At 35.0% G+C, this 15,822-nt stretch overlaps 2 protein-coding genes and 1 long non-coding RNA gene across 4 annotated transcripts in view; 2 read left to right on the forward strand and 1 right to left on the reverse strand.

Moving 5' to 3' along the window:
* LOC116302905 (leucine-rich repeat serine/threonine-protein kinase 1) overlaps nt 1–2,763 on the forward strand; it is a 29,692-nt gene extending 26,929 nt beyond the window's left edge. The window contains exon 34 of the mRNA XM_031712317.2: nt 806–2,763. Coding sequence (XP_031568177.2) covers nt 806–1,152 — 347 coding nt within the window. The 3' untranslated portion in view covers nt 1,153–2,763. The remainder of the gene's footprint in view (nt 1–805) is intronic.
* A 2,288-nt stretch (nt 2,764–5,051) lies between these two features.
* Nucleotides 5,052–13,256, reverse strand: LOC116302921 (uncharacterized). Of its 2 annotated transcripts, XR_016121371.1 has the most exons (3): nt 13,078–13,256; nt 10,995–11,048; nt 5,052–9,491 (listed from the first exon to the last, which is right to left on the reverse strand). It is a non-coding gene; the product is annotated as an uncharacterized LOC116302921 (long non-coding RNA). The 2 variants fall into 2 exon arrangements; XR_004197904.2 differs by lacking the exon at nt 5,052–9,491 and having other exon boundaries at nt 10,303–11,048.
* On the forward strand, nt 6,348–15,426 carry LOC116302915 (glutathione S-transferase 3, mitochondrial). The gene is made up of 6 exons (XM_089038228.1): nt 6,348–6,479; nt 7,337–7,350; nt 12,756–12,820; nt 13,253–13,310; nt 13,935–14,007; nt 14,713–15,426. Exons 1-6 carry the CDS (start codon nt 6,371–6,373, stop codon nt 14,811–14,813), a joined length of 420 nt encoding a protein of 139 aa, XP_088894354.1. The 5' UTR covers nt 6,348–6,370; the 3' UTR covers nt 14,814–15,426.
* The last annotated feature ends 396 nt before the right edge of the window (nt 15,427–15,822 follow it).

A 15,822-nucleotide genomic window follows, 5' to 3' on the forward strand; every position in this document is an offset into this window, starting at 1 on the left:
AGAGTCCTAAACACAAACCAGTAGTCATGGTAACGACCAGATGTTGTAATTCAGTTTTGGACGAAGGGATTTATGTTCGATTTGGGTCTACGATAACTCGTTCTAAATTATAGTCAACTTTTGAACAAGATGGCGTCCGACTGCATGCAAAAGTGTTATCTCGGAAATATCTTATCAAAGAAAATATCAAATTCCTTTTCATAAATTTTATTGAAATCTTGGAAAATAAATACTTCTTTTCTTTTCTTTTCTTTTCTTTTCTTTTCTTTTCTTTTCTTTTCTTTTCTTTTTTTTTTTTTTTTTTTTTTTTTTTTTTCTTTTTTTCTTCTTCTTCTTTTTTTATGATATTAAGATAGATATACATGAAAATATTACTTTTAATTCCACACGAGGATCTCGTTTTTGGCAGCGTCCATGTTGAAACCTTTTCCTGTGAGCCAGCGATAGCATCGAGCGGTTTGTATATGATGGAATGCGCACATCACATAATCTTTTTATCCCATGCTTCTTTCATTCTGATTTCCTGGTCTAAACTTTTTTCCGGCTTATTTTCTTGAGAATACTGCGGTTTCTCCGTTATTGCTCCGTGCGCAAAACTCGACATTCAATTTCCGATACTGTGAAACCTTATAATTTTATCGAACCCTGAAGCAACCCGGTCTGGGCTGATCTAATTCAAAGCAGGGCTACTCTCACCGATCGAATTGAAATCCTGTTATAGCCATAGTTTTCCTGAGGGAGGAAAAACACATCTATAGAACGTATTTCATCTTATCTCTTTCATTTCTTTCCTTGTTTGTTGCAGCTGTTCGTGCCCAGGTCAACTCGTTACTAGCCGTCGATAAAGAGTTGTACATTGGCACTAACTGGGGCTGCATCTTGGTTTGTGACAACCTCTCACTCACAGTCTACTCCGTCATTCGCTGCCACGAGGAAACACTAAGCTATCTACTACCGCTGGTCAGCAGTCCAGTGGGCGTGCATTCCAATACCCATAATGCACTTGTCATGAGCTTCGGAGGAGGCTATCGCAACATCGGGGCTGGTCTCCATGGAAACAACCCGTATCCTAGTCGCCGCAGTGGGAAACCGCTGGGAAGGCGCGAATCGGTGATACTAGTTTGGCTGGCTGACTCTTGGGATACCAGTTGACCAATCAGATCTTACTATACTTGGCCAGGTAAAGATGACTCGACATAGGCCTCTCAGGCGAGCGTTGATTTTAGCCAAGAGAATCTTACATCTAAAGACAATTATTGAAATATCTCTCAAATTTGCCTGCCAGCCAACCTATTTCTTTGGACGTCAAAGAAACCCATTGACCACACCCTATGGCAGATGGAAGGACTTCAAGTCCTTATTGTCTCATCTTATGTCTCTCAAAAGTCTCATAGACACTATTAGTAATTTGCTCATCCTGTATAGTCAGTCTAGATAGGGCTGTACGATGCCAGAATAAGCTGTCTGTGCTCATAAGTACAGAATATATAAGCCCTAGTGAAAAATCCGGCGAAGAGACGCATTAACTCAGAGAAATTTTTATTTTTTTACTTATTATTATTTTATTATTATTATTAATTTTTTGTGTTAGATTTTAGATTGAAAGTACTAGGAAATGGGTGATTGAAAAACTGAATCTCATTCAGTAGCCGCGTTAAATGTTGCTATTTCGAATAACTATAAATAATAATTTACCTTACCAGTTAGTAATAGGATAGCACATTTTAGAAACTACATCATGGATACTGGATACATGGATACATCACTAATCATGGGCTGCTTCTTATTTATCATTAGTATTTCCTTCCATGATCAAGACTTAAATTTGGGTAAAAATCTATGAACCATTGAATAAACATTAACAATTGTCTTAAATTAAACAAAATATTAATGGGAAGTCTCTTCCATCCAATTGTTCTCATTTGAAAAGGGAAGACAAAATCAAAGACATATTTCTTTATTATTTTCTCAAGAAACCAAAAAGAATTAATTCCACAATTCAGTAGATTAAAAATGTCAAACTAAGTTAAGAAAAATAGAAGTTTCCCATTTCAGTTCAATTAGAATAGAAAAAAAAAAAGAGTTCGGGATTGTGGATGAATGAGTAAAATGACGTGTTATGGGCATGCATGATTTAGTAGTGATTGCTATGCTCTTATTTATTCACGTTGTGGTTGATGGGAAGGATCAGGGAGGGATTTAGTGCCTTGGCGCGCGTTAATTAAAAGTGAAAACGTAAGTGACGACTGGGAACGAGTCTGAATTCAAGAACCATTTCAAATCCTTTTAACTTATCAGAAATAATCATGAAAATTTGGGTATATATTGATCGACTAGGTGAAGTATAAACGATTCGTTTTCATTAGCAATACTTCTAGAATTTTCTTGCGTTTTAATGGTTTTCAGTTCAATATATCTTGAAATTACTTTTTTTCCCTGAGGTCACTTGCGTCTTTGTAGCGCTAACAACTAGCGAAATTTTATAGTTTTTTTGCAGCAAGCATTTTCAGGTTTAGTCATTGCGGGTAGATATATGGGTCTTGGATTATTGAATTATATCCGTGAACTAGTAAAATGTTAAATTTTTCTTTTAGAAATGGCATTTAAGTATTCTCAACAGTAATGAGTTCTTTTGTTTTTAAAATATAAAAATATAGTCACGGAAAATTTTAAATAAATTTAAATATGTATCATTAAGATAAATTTAAAAATTTAATTATTCCTGCTTAAAAAAAAGAAAAGAATGAGTACACTGAAAAGCTACTGCTGTGTTCAATTTTTGCTTCCTATTTAAATCTATTTATGATTATTTATTAATCTACGTATTCGTACTTTCATTTTCATTTATTCCTTCATTTTGTCGAGTTTCTCATCACACCAACATGCCATAAATCTTCGTTTAACATTGCTTACTCAACCTATCTCAGACGTTGGCGCTGTTGAGCATTAAAACTGAGCGGAGCATAGCTTGTAAACTCCGGAACCATTTTCAATAATATTTATTCGAAGAGTCTAGAATTTACATTTTGATAATTTTTCGTGGTTTGTTTCGTTGACGTCACGTACTCAAAACGACTTCGTAGTTCGTTTTGCATCGTTTGGCTTGTTGCGTTAGTAAGTGGCAGCGTTCTTTCTCCTTTTGTCATAAACTGCGGGAAAATATCTTAAGATGTAAAGGGAAGCACGTTTAACGAAATATATCTAGCAAAATTGAGCTTGCTCTATCGAGAGATTCCTAAAAAGAATCGGTACTTGATGGATAACCGTAGAAGTGCCTAGTTATAAAAGCACCGCTAAACATCAAACAAGATCCCTATGGTAACAGTAATCAGTGAATATTACCAAGAATTATTCAATATTTCAGGTTTTGGTTAAAAAGAGGTTTTTTATTTGTTGCAGATGAAAAAAATTTGTTTAGAGTAAAGTAAGAGACCGGGGACCGGCCTTTCTTGGCACTCAACGCGTTCCCTAATGCGTATCTATCCCTGGTGGATTTTTTAACTGACTAAATAAATAAGCTCCAAAATGATACGGTAAAAAACCGCATATCAAGCATAAATAAACGCCTAAAGCCGAATACAGACAGCTATACTATCAAGTCCTCGAGATTTAGGGAGTTTAGTGTAGAAGCCTTTTATTGGTTGGAGCGTGACGCGAATTAACCAAAAGAATCTAAGGAGAAATATGACATTTACGTACTGCGTCAGTTTGTGAGAATCATGTAAATATACTCTGTTATTGAACAAGCTTCAAGGATTCCCCAGAAATGATTTAATAGATTTCGTAGTTTGACTGAACTGGCTACTAAAATGTTGAGGCGATGACAGTTATATTGCTCGAGTATGAAATTATTCTTAGCAACGTCACGACGATTAGACATGAACTATGTTCTGAAGTAACTATGTTCTAATAACTCAATTCTACTGCCATGAAAAATGCTAAATACTCCACCTATATATCTCAATTTCCTTATTCCTCTTTTTCCGTTGAGCGGTGTGAAGAACCCTGCTTGAAAATGCAAACTTAAATTCATACTTACTCGAGGCCACGTTGAATACTAATGAAATTAGCTAAAAACAACACATTATATATTTGCACCCCGTATATACTTGTTGCTTTCCATTGAAATCCACATTTAAAATTTCATTAAAAAAACTCTTTCGAAATTGTTTATATCGAAACCTGATTTGAAAAGGAAAACAAATGTCGATTCCTGCGGTTACTAGCAGTTCGACCGTCGCGGCGCCCACTAAGTTAGTATTTGCATAACTTGTAGATTCCGCTTTATACACGCATAATCTATGTCAGTGAATTTTGGGCCTACGTTTTACCATCGAAAAATCCCCGAATCATGAATTTTGGATAGTTGAAAAAAAAAAGTATTCGAGTTTGAACAAGTACAGTGATTTATATGATTAGTGTATAGCAGGAAATGTAGTCGTTGATATTTGATTTCTGCATCGGCTAGCACGTCGTATATTCCGTCGGAAATAATTCATACAATTCAACATATTTCTCTACAGCATTATTTACTGAAATAAATACTCGTAGATAAAGACAGAAATCGAAACTGAAATGAGTAGAATTCCTAAATATTCAAAATGAAGCGGTAGAAATATAGTCTTCGGAAGAACAAAGAAGCGAAATCGATGAACCAAGAAATGTTAGCTATGCTTGGCGCCCTTCAGTATGGAGCTTGTAATATTCTACCGCTTATTCACTGAATGACTTGAACTTGAGGACAACGATAAACTGTATACAGTACATGGGGTCATCAAGAGGGTCGAGAGCTGAATATGCGTTTCTTGCAGTTTTAAAAGCGCCGGACAGTCGTATTCATTCGTAAACCTCACCAATGTCCTTCTTTCAGGTTCTTTGTTCCACGAAAACTACAAGATTGTGAAAGCAAATTTTTGACTAAAATACTAAATCTACTCAAAAATTGCTACGTTTCAGCACTGGATTAGTATTAATTTTCGAACGCGATGTTTTACAGTAATTGGTCAGGTTCGAATGCCAAGTAAGCGCAAAGTATATTCAAACACGTGCCATTCTCCAAGACAGTTTTTCTTTATTTGATCTCAAATAAAAATAAGACATGAGTAAATAAATGAAGTTAACATGGGTACTTCTTTTGCGGCAAGAATCTATGGAAATTATTATTGAAAATCAAGGAATAATGATAAATTTTAGGTAGAACACCTTTCCCTAGACAACGCCCTGAAACGGCAAGCCCTGAATTTCAGTTTCAAAGGAATCTAAAAGAAAGCAAAATCATTACATGTAAAAAGAGATTGCTTTAAGAGTAAGAAAATAACATAAAATTAGAAAAGAAGAGACTTGTATTTATCAAAAATGCCTTTAATTTACACGAAAAGTATTTAAACAGAAAATTGCAATTCTACATTCTACTTGGAACTAATTGTGACATTCTATTATCAACATTAAGAGTAAATATTTGGTGAGATTTACAGCAAACGCTTACAGCACAAGAATAATGAAAGTCTAACGCAGGTTCTTACAGTTGAATGTAGCATTAGAACGGCGCACAAGAAGAACGCCTTCGCACCTTGGCTTGATTCAGGAAATATCTAGTATTGCAAAAAATTTTTCATACTCTTACTCCAAATCCATCCATCGGTCTATTTCTCAAAGTTACACAAAAGTTTTATCAAACGTTTTTCCAGAAGTCGTGGTTATAGAAGGAAAATACAGTTTCTGTGTGTGAGGAAGTAGTTTCAACATTCGTTGACAAAATATCTTCTTCAGCAGGTGGCGGCAAACTCGGTGTAATAAAGGTACTATTCATAAGCTTTAGATAGTTGCGGGGAAAGTTTTCACAAACGTAACATTGTTCTACAAGTCCAGATAAACTAACCAGTTTAGAACATCTGAGTATACAAGAAAGAAGCGAGGAGAGTGAAAACGGCGGGTAAACAGATGCTTGATGCTGCTGTAGTGGTAGCGGGCTCGGCGGTAGATCCCTGAGTTGTCATGGGCATTGGAGTCGTTGTGTTTCCCATCATAGGAGGAGCAATGGTAGAGACATTGCTTGAATTGCTTGTTGCTTGAACTGCTGCGACAATAAGAGCCAAAAGGCAGACTGCGAAAATGGTCTTCATGTTGTAAATATAAATTGGATTCAGTACGTAGTACAAAATTATATCTCCACTCTCGAAAGCGCAAGGTAGTTGTGAGGAAGGCGTTGGAAACCGCCAGCATTCAAATACACAGTAAAAAATGACGTCATACTAAACCCTGATTGGACAAACTCAAAAGTATTTCTTAAATATTAACCAATGGGAAGCAAGTGATCACGTGAAAGGTTGCCCTTTGAAACTTGAATCATGCATAATTATATACGCTCAAAATGGCGACCATAGCTCTTCCAAAAGAATACGGCTATGTCATTCTTACCGGCATTTCTTCGGCTTTTATGCTTACTTATTTAGCTGTGAATGTCGGGAAAGCAAGAAAAAGTTTAAAGTGCAGGTAAATGCATGATTTAGAGGCATTTTTCTGTGTTTTGGGGGTTTAAAAGCGATGACAAAGAGCTCACTCTTGCAAGAGGCTTGCGCAACACTATTCAATGAAGCGGATTTTTTTCTTTTGTTTCAGAGAGTATTTTGTTCTTCCCACGTGCATTCCATGTAAATTAGTCACCCTTCACCATGTATTTTCCACATTACTAATAATATATGTGTTTATTTGTGGTTTTGACTTGAAAGATGTGCAATTATGAATTAACTTTTATGATGAGTCAGCAGTGTTCATTAAATATTTGTGTGATTTTTAGAATTTTCTTTTGACACACAAGCCTATGTCTGTATAAATTATTCATAAAACGCCTCAATGCAATGTTCTGTAACCAAGCTTTGTATTGAACGTCCCCTAATCAACACATCTTTTATATCAGAAAACTTAACACTGTATAATAGCCAATCAGAGTACTGCACAGTAATCCTCCATTCCAGGGTTTTTTTGACATCTCTTTGCCTTTATTTTTACTAACGTTTGTATAGTAGGAATCAATAAATGACGTGTTTTCCCTAGGGATCTTGCTAAATATAGGTATAACATTTTTTCAGTTACTGTGTAATACTACGACGTAGTGATGAGAAAAAAGCTGATCAGGGAAAACTTTTTATTTTAAAGCATAAGTTTAATTTATATATCTTCATTTATACAAATTTTAAATATATAATTTAAATGCAGAGCTAATAAAGATTACCATATAAGGGCATTACTTTAAGTTCAGATTGCTGTAATTATTTTACATTTTTTAACTATTTGCAAAAGTCATTATTATCTCTAAATATACTTCGAAATGGCTGAGCATTTGAAATAAGAGTGATAATCTATGCTTGTGACTGTGTGCACTTAAGAACAGTAACTACTACAGTATTGAGTTATATCTTGTTCTTATTCTAAAACTTAAGTAGTAACATGTGTCTTTTTCTTTTTTGCTCTCTATGATTTCTTTAAATTCATCAAAATGCTTTCAGAAAACCAATTAAATTACTATGGCTTTATCCTTCTTAGAGTGATTTTACTAGCCCTGTGAAACGGAGTCATATGATTAATGACAGTGTGAGTAAAAGAAAGAAAAGAATGGAATTTTGGTCAAGTACTATGTATTATGTCGACTATTCGTTCAAAGGCATTATCCTACATAGTGTAGTTTTGTTTTTGTATTTAATTTTTGCTATGACTAAAAACTTTACTTGTAGTAGGAAAAAGTGTGGATAAAATTAATGATGATAACCATACTAATAATGATAATACATACTTATTCCTTATTTATTGTTATACTTTATAGCATAAAAATGTTGCTTAGATGGCTGTTGTTTCTCATCTCACCAACAAAGTGTGAACCAATTTACTTATACAAAGCTACATATTAAATAATTTATTTCATGTGAATACCCCTCACCTTGAAGGTTTTCATTTGTGAAAAAATCTAGCTTATACACTTTTCATGTTTACATGCAAAAGTATTTGAATATATAGTGCATGTCTAGACTTAAAAAGGCTAAAAATATTGGCTATTGCATTGAATGTATATTTTAATGTTTTTGCTGTTGTTAAACATTTGATTTCACAAGTTATTAAGAAGAAAACTTAACACTGTGTAAAAATGTTTGTAACTGCCTACTGTTGTTTTGGGCATTAATCTTTCGTTTTAGTAATTAAGCATTATTGATTGTTTATTAGTTAATTGTGTACCTATTGCAGTTCAAAGGTAGGCTCAGTCTCCAGCCTAGTTCAAAGGTTGTTTTCCTTCGAAATGGCAGAAGTAACTTGCTCTTTTACCCTGCGAGCAGAGTCTCCTTTACCTTCCTCCGAGAGAGAGAAAGGAAAGAAGACAGTCTTCTTTCCTTTCTCTCTCTCGGGGGAAGGTAAAAAAGACTCTGCTCGAAGGGTATTGCTCTCTTAAATTTATTATTCATCTTGTTTTGATGAACTTTTATCACTCTCTAGTCATGCTTAACTTGTTGATAACAATCATGTGAAATAATAGAATATCACTACTTGGCACATTAACTTCATATTAGACATTACTATATATTACTCAAAAACTCTATAAGCTCTACATTTTAAATCGTATTTTTTAAATATTTGGGGAGTAAAATCAATTGTTTTTCTTTACATTATTTCATACTGTGTCATATGAAGCATAATAGAGGAAAATATTTAGATGGAGTACAGTAAAGACCCCAAAGTGTTTTTAAATGAATTACTAAATGATCACAAAACTAAAGGACTTGAAAGCATTTCCTCTAAATTTAAAGAGTTTCACGCTTAAGTATAAATCTAAATCTCAATTTTACATACTTTCAAAAGTAAAAATAATTAGCTCAAAACTATAAATACATGTAATTAACCCTGGGGGTGCATAGAAATATGCAGGTCTAAAAGCATCCTACCTACCTTTCATAAACAACTTCATTCTTAGAGTGGGTTTGTGTTTTTCTTTCGTAGAAGGAAACTAGTTCCATTGTGCTTACTATTTACCTCTTGGGGGAAAAACCCCAGAAATTCCAGTTGTAAAGCAAAAAAATGGTATGTGTCATTCAAAGTTCTGGGGAATCCGGTCTTCCGATTCAAGTAAATCCACTTCTGTCATTTTTCCTGTTTACACATGCACCATTTGATTAATTTTAAAGTTACTTTCCTGCTCCTTTTTATTATTTGAAAAGAAAAAAACTGAATTTTTTGGTTAAAATATGAAGCACCCTTGATACTCATCAAGCTCTCTCTAATCTTTGTGATCACTGATATGGTTGTAATGTTGAGAGTTAAGCAGCACTGTTGACCTCCAACAAGAGCTCTATGTTGGTGAAGCTTTTGAGGCTCGATATTCTATCTAACACATGGCTAAACATGTTTGTTTGTATAAAGAACAATTCTCATGAATATATACCAGTTAAATGTGAATGGATGGATCTGCAGAGACAAGAATATCTTTACTTGTTAATGCGTGCTTGTACCTGCAAACGCAAATTAATAATTAAAACAATGTGAAATCAAAACTAAAGCCTCCAAAAAATGTCCGTCTTAACAATAACAGTATAATATTTAAATTAAATTTAATATTGACTGTTAACTTGCTAAGAGATGAACCATTAGATAATTGATGGGGGTTGCAGGAATTTTGGTTGCATGATATTTATTTTTTTGGCTCAACCCTTGCACGTTATTTTTTTGCATACAGTTAGATATGTTTCTTCTAGCAGAAGAGGCTGCACAATATTTTTTTAGGTTTAAATGCTTGCTCGATATTTTTTGGGGATTTACCAAACCCCCCCATCAATTATTATCTAATGGTCTGTTCCTAAATGTTCTTGAAATAACCTTAGGAGTCAAATACTTTTCAAATGATGTGTTGTCAACCCTTTTACTTTCCCTACCCCCCTCTCCCCTGGTATTAAGGTATCATTAAAAACATCTATCAGGATCAAGGGCAGCAACTGCATCAAAAATGATGGCTTTGCACCAAAAACCATTTGGAAAACATTCTCACGCTTTGTCATCACCATCCTGGTTGTTTGTCATTGCTTACGGCCTGCTATTGCTCTTGGCAATATACATAGATGTAAGAGATTTACATATAGATTTTTCTGGAACTATTCAATGTATTCTCTGACTCTTCTTTAATAGTGCTCTGTAATTTCCACAACCTGTCATACCTATGTATGGAGTTAAATGAGTCGACTATCCCTTTTCTCATGCATACTGTGGTCGAAAATAAAAACAAAACTAAAAACTTCAATATTTATCAATACTAAAACAACCTCTAGGTGATCAAAGTAAAAGGCACAGTTTATTGATATATATTATTTCCCATAGTTTTTGCCCTGTTTTTTTTTTTTTCTAGAAGGGTGACCTTAGCTGTTTTAATCATAATGTCTTTAGACAATGACGTATTGAATCACCAGGCAGTCTATACAAGAAAAATATTCTGGAATATTTTAAAGGTTTTTACATAGTTCATAGTCATAACGTCAATATGCAACTAAGCATAATAAATCATCTGTGGATGCAGACTAAAAAACACACTTCAACATCCTCTTAATATCTGGTATATTAAGTGCTTTTAATTATTATAATCTAATGGTGCTAAACATTATTTATTTTTAAATAAACATCTGCATTGTTTCACCAAGCAAATTTTTCTCAGGAAAAAACAAACATTCTAAGCACCAGACAGGATTCAAACCTCTGACCTTATGTTTTATAGTCAGACTCAGACTCTAATGAACTGAGTTACTGGAACTTGTGTTGATGAGTTTGAATACTTTTTTAAGAAGTTCATGCGTTTTAATTAAAATTAAAAATTTTCTTTACTATAATGTCACCTAGCCATTGTGCTTTTAATATATATAACAACAACCTATGAATGTCATATTACTTTTTATGATAACTTCTGTTCCTTGCATAAAACAATAATGTAAATAATAATAAAAGTACAAAAATACTTCATAGATACTGACTGAGTAGTTGTCTTGTGGGTCCGTCTTGTGTACCAGTGTCAACATTGGGAACACCTGGAGAAAAGACATAGATTTAAACAGGTTAAATAAAAATGAAGCCTTCCTTCTCTGTCTGTCTGTGTAGTATGCAAAATCCCAGGTGATAAAATCTTGGCTGTTAAATTATTCACAGCACATGTTTAAACGTACATCCCAGGAAAACAACCAGTGTGAATGACAACATGTTGCACATGGCTTATTTTTCATTCATCCAAAAAATAGCTGGTTTTAATTCTTTATACTAATATTATAACCACTTGCTAATAAGAGTAAACTCATAAACTTTATTCTACATCCTTTGTTGGTTTAGTAAAAGATATTGAGATACTTATTTTTATGGCATCTGTTTGCTAGTGAAAAGACAGTGTCTGGTTACATATTCTTTACAGACAATATAACCATTCATTATAATAAAACATATCCTCTCCTCCCATTCATAATCAAGTAATCCATGGCCACCTACAGTTATAAGTCACAGGTCATAAAGTAAACACCATGTCTAATGAAGTAACATCCAGACAACCCATGCATCATCTTTCCAGAATTCTTACATATTTTATTATCTTGAAAATGGCAACAGAAATTGTGATTTCAGTTTCAATTGGTAAATATTATTTATCACGTAAAATAGATACAGTATTAGTCTAATAGACAGCATAAGTTGAAACTACGTTTTTCATTTTCTGTCTTTGTGTTGTTCCAGAAATTATCCATACTCCTCCCCTCCCCCCCCCCCCCCCCCCCCCCCCCCCCCCCCCCACACACACACACACACGCCCACTTCCACACATATGGAAATTTGGGATTTCTGAGGGGTAAGGGATGGGAGGGATGGTCAGAGGAAAAAAAGTTTGTATGGAAGAAAATTGGAATTTCAGGGGTTGGGGGGTTGTTTAAAAATATTCCCCAGTGGGGTGGGGGGATGGATCATTTCTGGAGCTACACATTTTATTTTTAATTAATTTAAATATTTAACATTTTGGTTAATGGAATTAGACTATTTTTGTGAAATAATTAATTATAAAGTAAATCTATGGTAGATATTAGAGTAAGAATTATCATTCAGTGAGGTATTTTTCCCTTCTTCCAAGTTTCACTTTACTCTTTCAGTTATTTATGTTTATTAATAATCCTTTGTTATTTGCTTTTACTTTTGTTGCGCTAAATATCAGGTATATACCAGTGGAATAAATAATTAGAACATTAATATAGTTTTTCCTTTTTTAGCTTTCTATGTAGCCTTTTCTCTGACATTCTAGCATTGATATTTATGATATATTTTAACAAAATAAGTTTCAATTTATTCGTTTTGGCTGTGTCACGACTCAAAATTAATGTGTTTCTTAGCACTGAAACTAATGTCTGCTGTTTAGCACTGAAATTAATGTGTGTTGTTTAGCTTTAAAATTAATAATATGTGTGTCCTTTAACACATCGGAAATACAGGAGTAAAATTCTGGGCCTTTTTTTCTAACAAAGAACAACAGAATTAATTTACCTCTGGGTTCCCAAGGATATAGAATTAAAGGGAATTAAGATGTAACAGCTATAAATAAATTTGTTATCCACTAAGCATCTGATTATCATAAAGGCAAGAAAACTAGGAAAGGAGAATTTTTATCATTCTCACTTAGTTTTGACAAAAAAAACTCATCACTTTGCTATCTAAGATTGAAAATTCAAATAAATTTTAAAGTCATAATGATACCTTATGTTCTTTAGTACCCTAAGATGTACGATGACAAGGAAATTGTGTTCAATTGTATCCAGAGGGCACATCAAAACACGTATGTACAGTCTATGTGCAAAATTATTCATCACAAATTGATTTAGAGTGCAAACCATATATCAGTGAAAAGTTAACTAACAAGATTTTGTAGGTCAACGGTCTACTGAGGTCTCCTGAACTGACTAATTTGTGCGATTCCTTACAAAGTTTTTCACAAATATATGGTATGCACTCTACTAGATAGTTTTACAATACCATAAACTAAACACTGTTATCTTATGAAGGACATGACAGAGTTTGTTGGAAGTGACTCACCACTTGTTTCATAGCTTTATATTTTTCAACACTCTTAATCTATAGGCTTGCCTAGGGATGTACATGGAGTTTGATAAAATACAGCTTTCAATATGTGAAATCCTTCCTGACTGTTTGAATTTTGATAAACGTTTTAAAAAAGTAGGTAATTTTTCCTTTTTTTTTCCCTCTTCAGCTTGGAAAACTATCCTCAGTTCTTGATGCTGCTTTTCCTTGGTGGCCTTGAGCATCCTGTAAGTATAAGAGCCCTCTGTGTCATACAATAGACCCTTTTTGAGTTCCAAATTACCGCTGTCTTCCTTGATTGCAGACTCATTTGCTCAGGCTAAGCCTCGATTTTGTGAAGAATATTCACGTTTTCAGTCAAGGTCCGTTAAGTTTCAAAGTGTTCGTATTGTTGAACTTGTGCATTCTTTACTTTACCGTTGGTATTTCCGAGGCTTAGCCTGAATGAGTCTGTAATCAAGAAATGCAGCTGGAATTTGGAACTCGAAAAGGGTCTATTGATACACTTTTACTGTAATATTTGACCATCCCCACTAAATCAAAAGTTTCATTGTAGTGTATCTGCTATTAAGCACACTTACACGTTTCTCCATTCCAAGCAGTTTTAGTCAACACATAATATCCTAAAATTGTGAACTGATGTAGAGGGGTGGCAGAGGATCTGCTGTTGGATAGATAGTATATTTATTAAGAAATAACCAGCTGAATTGGCATGTGCTCTACATAATAGACAAACGAATTTATAAAAGTTTTTCATCAAGACTCGGTTATTATTGGCTTCCATATTATTCCACTATCATTAAACCTTACATGAGAAAAGGACAAGCATATATATTGCTGTAATTTTCCAGGTTGTTTGCAGTGCTGCTGGCATTGTTTGGATCATTGGCAGGATCGTCTATGCACATGGATACTACACTGGAGGTTAGTTGAAAACAACTAGCTGTTATTATAGTCACTCAATGGATACCTGCAAAATAGTGTGTTGTCAGTGTAATGCAGGTGCCAAGAGTAGCAGGGTGTCCATAGTTAGTGGGTGTCCAAAATAGGGGAAAGTGATAAACTCGACTGGGGGGTCCATATTAAGCCAGTGCCCATAATAGTGAAGAGTTAAGCTTGATTGACTGGGGTGTCCATATTCAGTGTGTGTCCATGATAGTGGAGAGTCTCAGGTTGACTGGGGTGTCCATATTCAGTGCGTGTCCATGACAGTGGAGAGTCTCAGGCTTGACTAGGGTGTCCATATTAAGTGGGTGTCTGTAATAGTGGGGAGTCTCAGACTTGACGGGGTGTCCACATTAAGTGAGTGTCCATAATAGTGGAGAGTCTCAGACTTGACTGGGGTGTCCATATTAAGTGGGTGTCCGTAATAGTGGAGAGTCTCAGGCTTGACTGGGGTGTCCATATTAAGTGGGTGTCCATGATAGTGGACAGTCTCAGGCTTGACTGGGGTGTCCATATTAAGTGGGTGTGCATGATAGTGGAAAGTCTCAGGCTTGACTGGGGTGTCCATATTAAGTGGGTGTCCACAGTAGTGGCGATTTTTAGGCCTGACTGGGCAGTGCCCATATTAAGTGGGTGTCCAGTACTATCCTTGGTAACATATGCTACTGTTCTTATCTTATCCAGATCCATCCAAGCGTTCCTATGGTGCATTTGCTTATCTTGGCCTGTTCACTCTTCTTGGCTGCTCTGGCAAACTTGCCCTCAAGCTCATTGGATTGATTTGATGGGATTTCCTAGATTTACCATTTCACTTGTGACACCTTAATACCACTAGCGTTTTGTAGATTATTCTGGTGGCATAATTATCATAGGAGTTAAAACAACTATACAAGAAAGAGGGTGCAACCCCCATGTAACCCTACCTTGACATATTCATATTGACCATTAATGATTCTTCCACTGATTTAGAGCAGCTTAAAACATACATTAGCGTTAGGAACATTAAGGGAGCTAGGAGTTGGAGACTGGTTCAAAATCAAGCAGGAGGGGACTGGTGAAGGATGAGGGAAGGATGGTGCTTCTTCCTTAAACCCAGTTGCTAATGCCACTCCACCCCACTAGGGGTAACGTTATTAGTGTAGTAGTAGTTGAGTGATTTAGGGGTATAATAAGCAGCACGTCTGAGATTTCTTTTGTATCACCATCAAATGGCTTAGCGTTTTAAGCCCCACTCCACCCCACTAGGGGTAACGTTATTAGTATAGTAGTAGTTGAGTGATTTAGAGGTATAATAAGCAGCACGTCTGAGATTCCTTTTGTATCAACATCAAATGGCTATGCCTCCGTAAATTTTGTATTTTTTTAATTACATTCAAAGAATCCTTTAACAAGAGCAAATTTTCTGTGGTTTGTTTTCTTTCCTTGGCGGTTATTTCTAACATTTGTTCTTTCTAACCATGAATGATAAAAGTATACAAGTAGTTTTATTATTCATATTGTAACGTTTATTCTGATTTGCTTAACTCTCGACCAATCAGAGCGCATCTATCGTGGCTACCGCGGAGATGGATTCTGATTGGAGGGTGGTTGTCTCGCGCGCTGTGATTGGTTTAGTGGATCAATGATGTGAATTACGCTTCGTTACTATTTTTACCCTAAGGAATGCATATTGTAACGTTTAATCTGATTTGCTTAACTCTCGACCGATCAGAGCCCATCTAATTTGGCTAGCGCGGGGATGGATTCTGATTGGGGAGTGGTGGTCTCGCGCGCTGTGATTGGTTTAAAGGATCG

The sequence above is a fragment of the Actinia tenebrosa genome, unplaced genomic scaffold (genome assembly GCF_029948245.1).
Source record: "Actinia tenebrosa isolate PJP-AT-01 unplaced genomic scaffold, QUT_ActTen_1.0 PGA_scaffold5__44_contigs__length_20552954, whole genome shotgun sequence".
In the NCBI taxonomy this organism is placed as follows: domain Eukaryota; kingdom Metazoa; phylum Cnidaria; class Anthozoa; order Actiniaria; family Actiniidae; genus Actinia; species Actinia tenebrosa.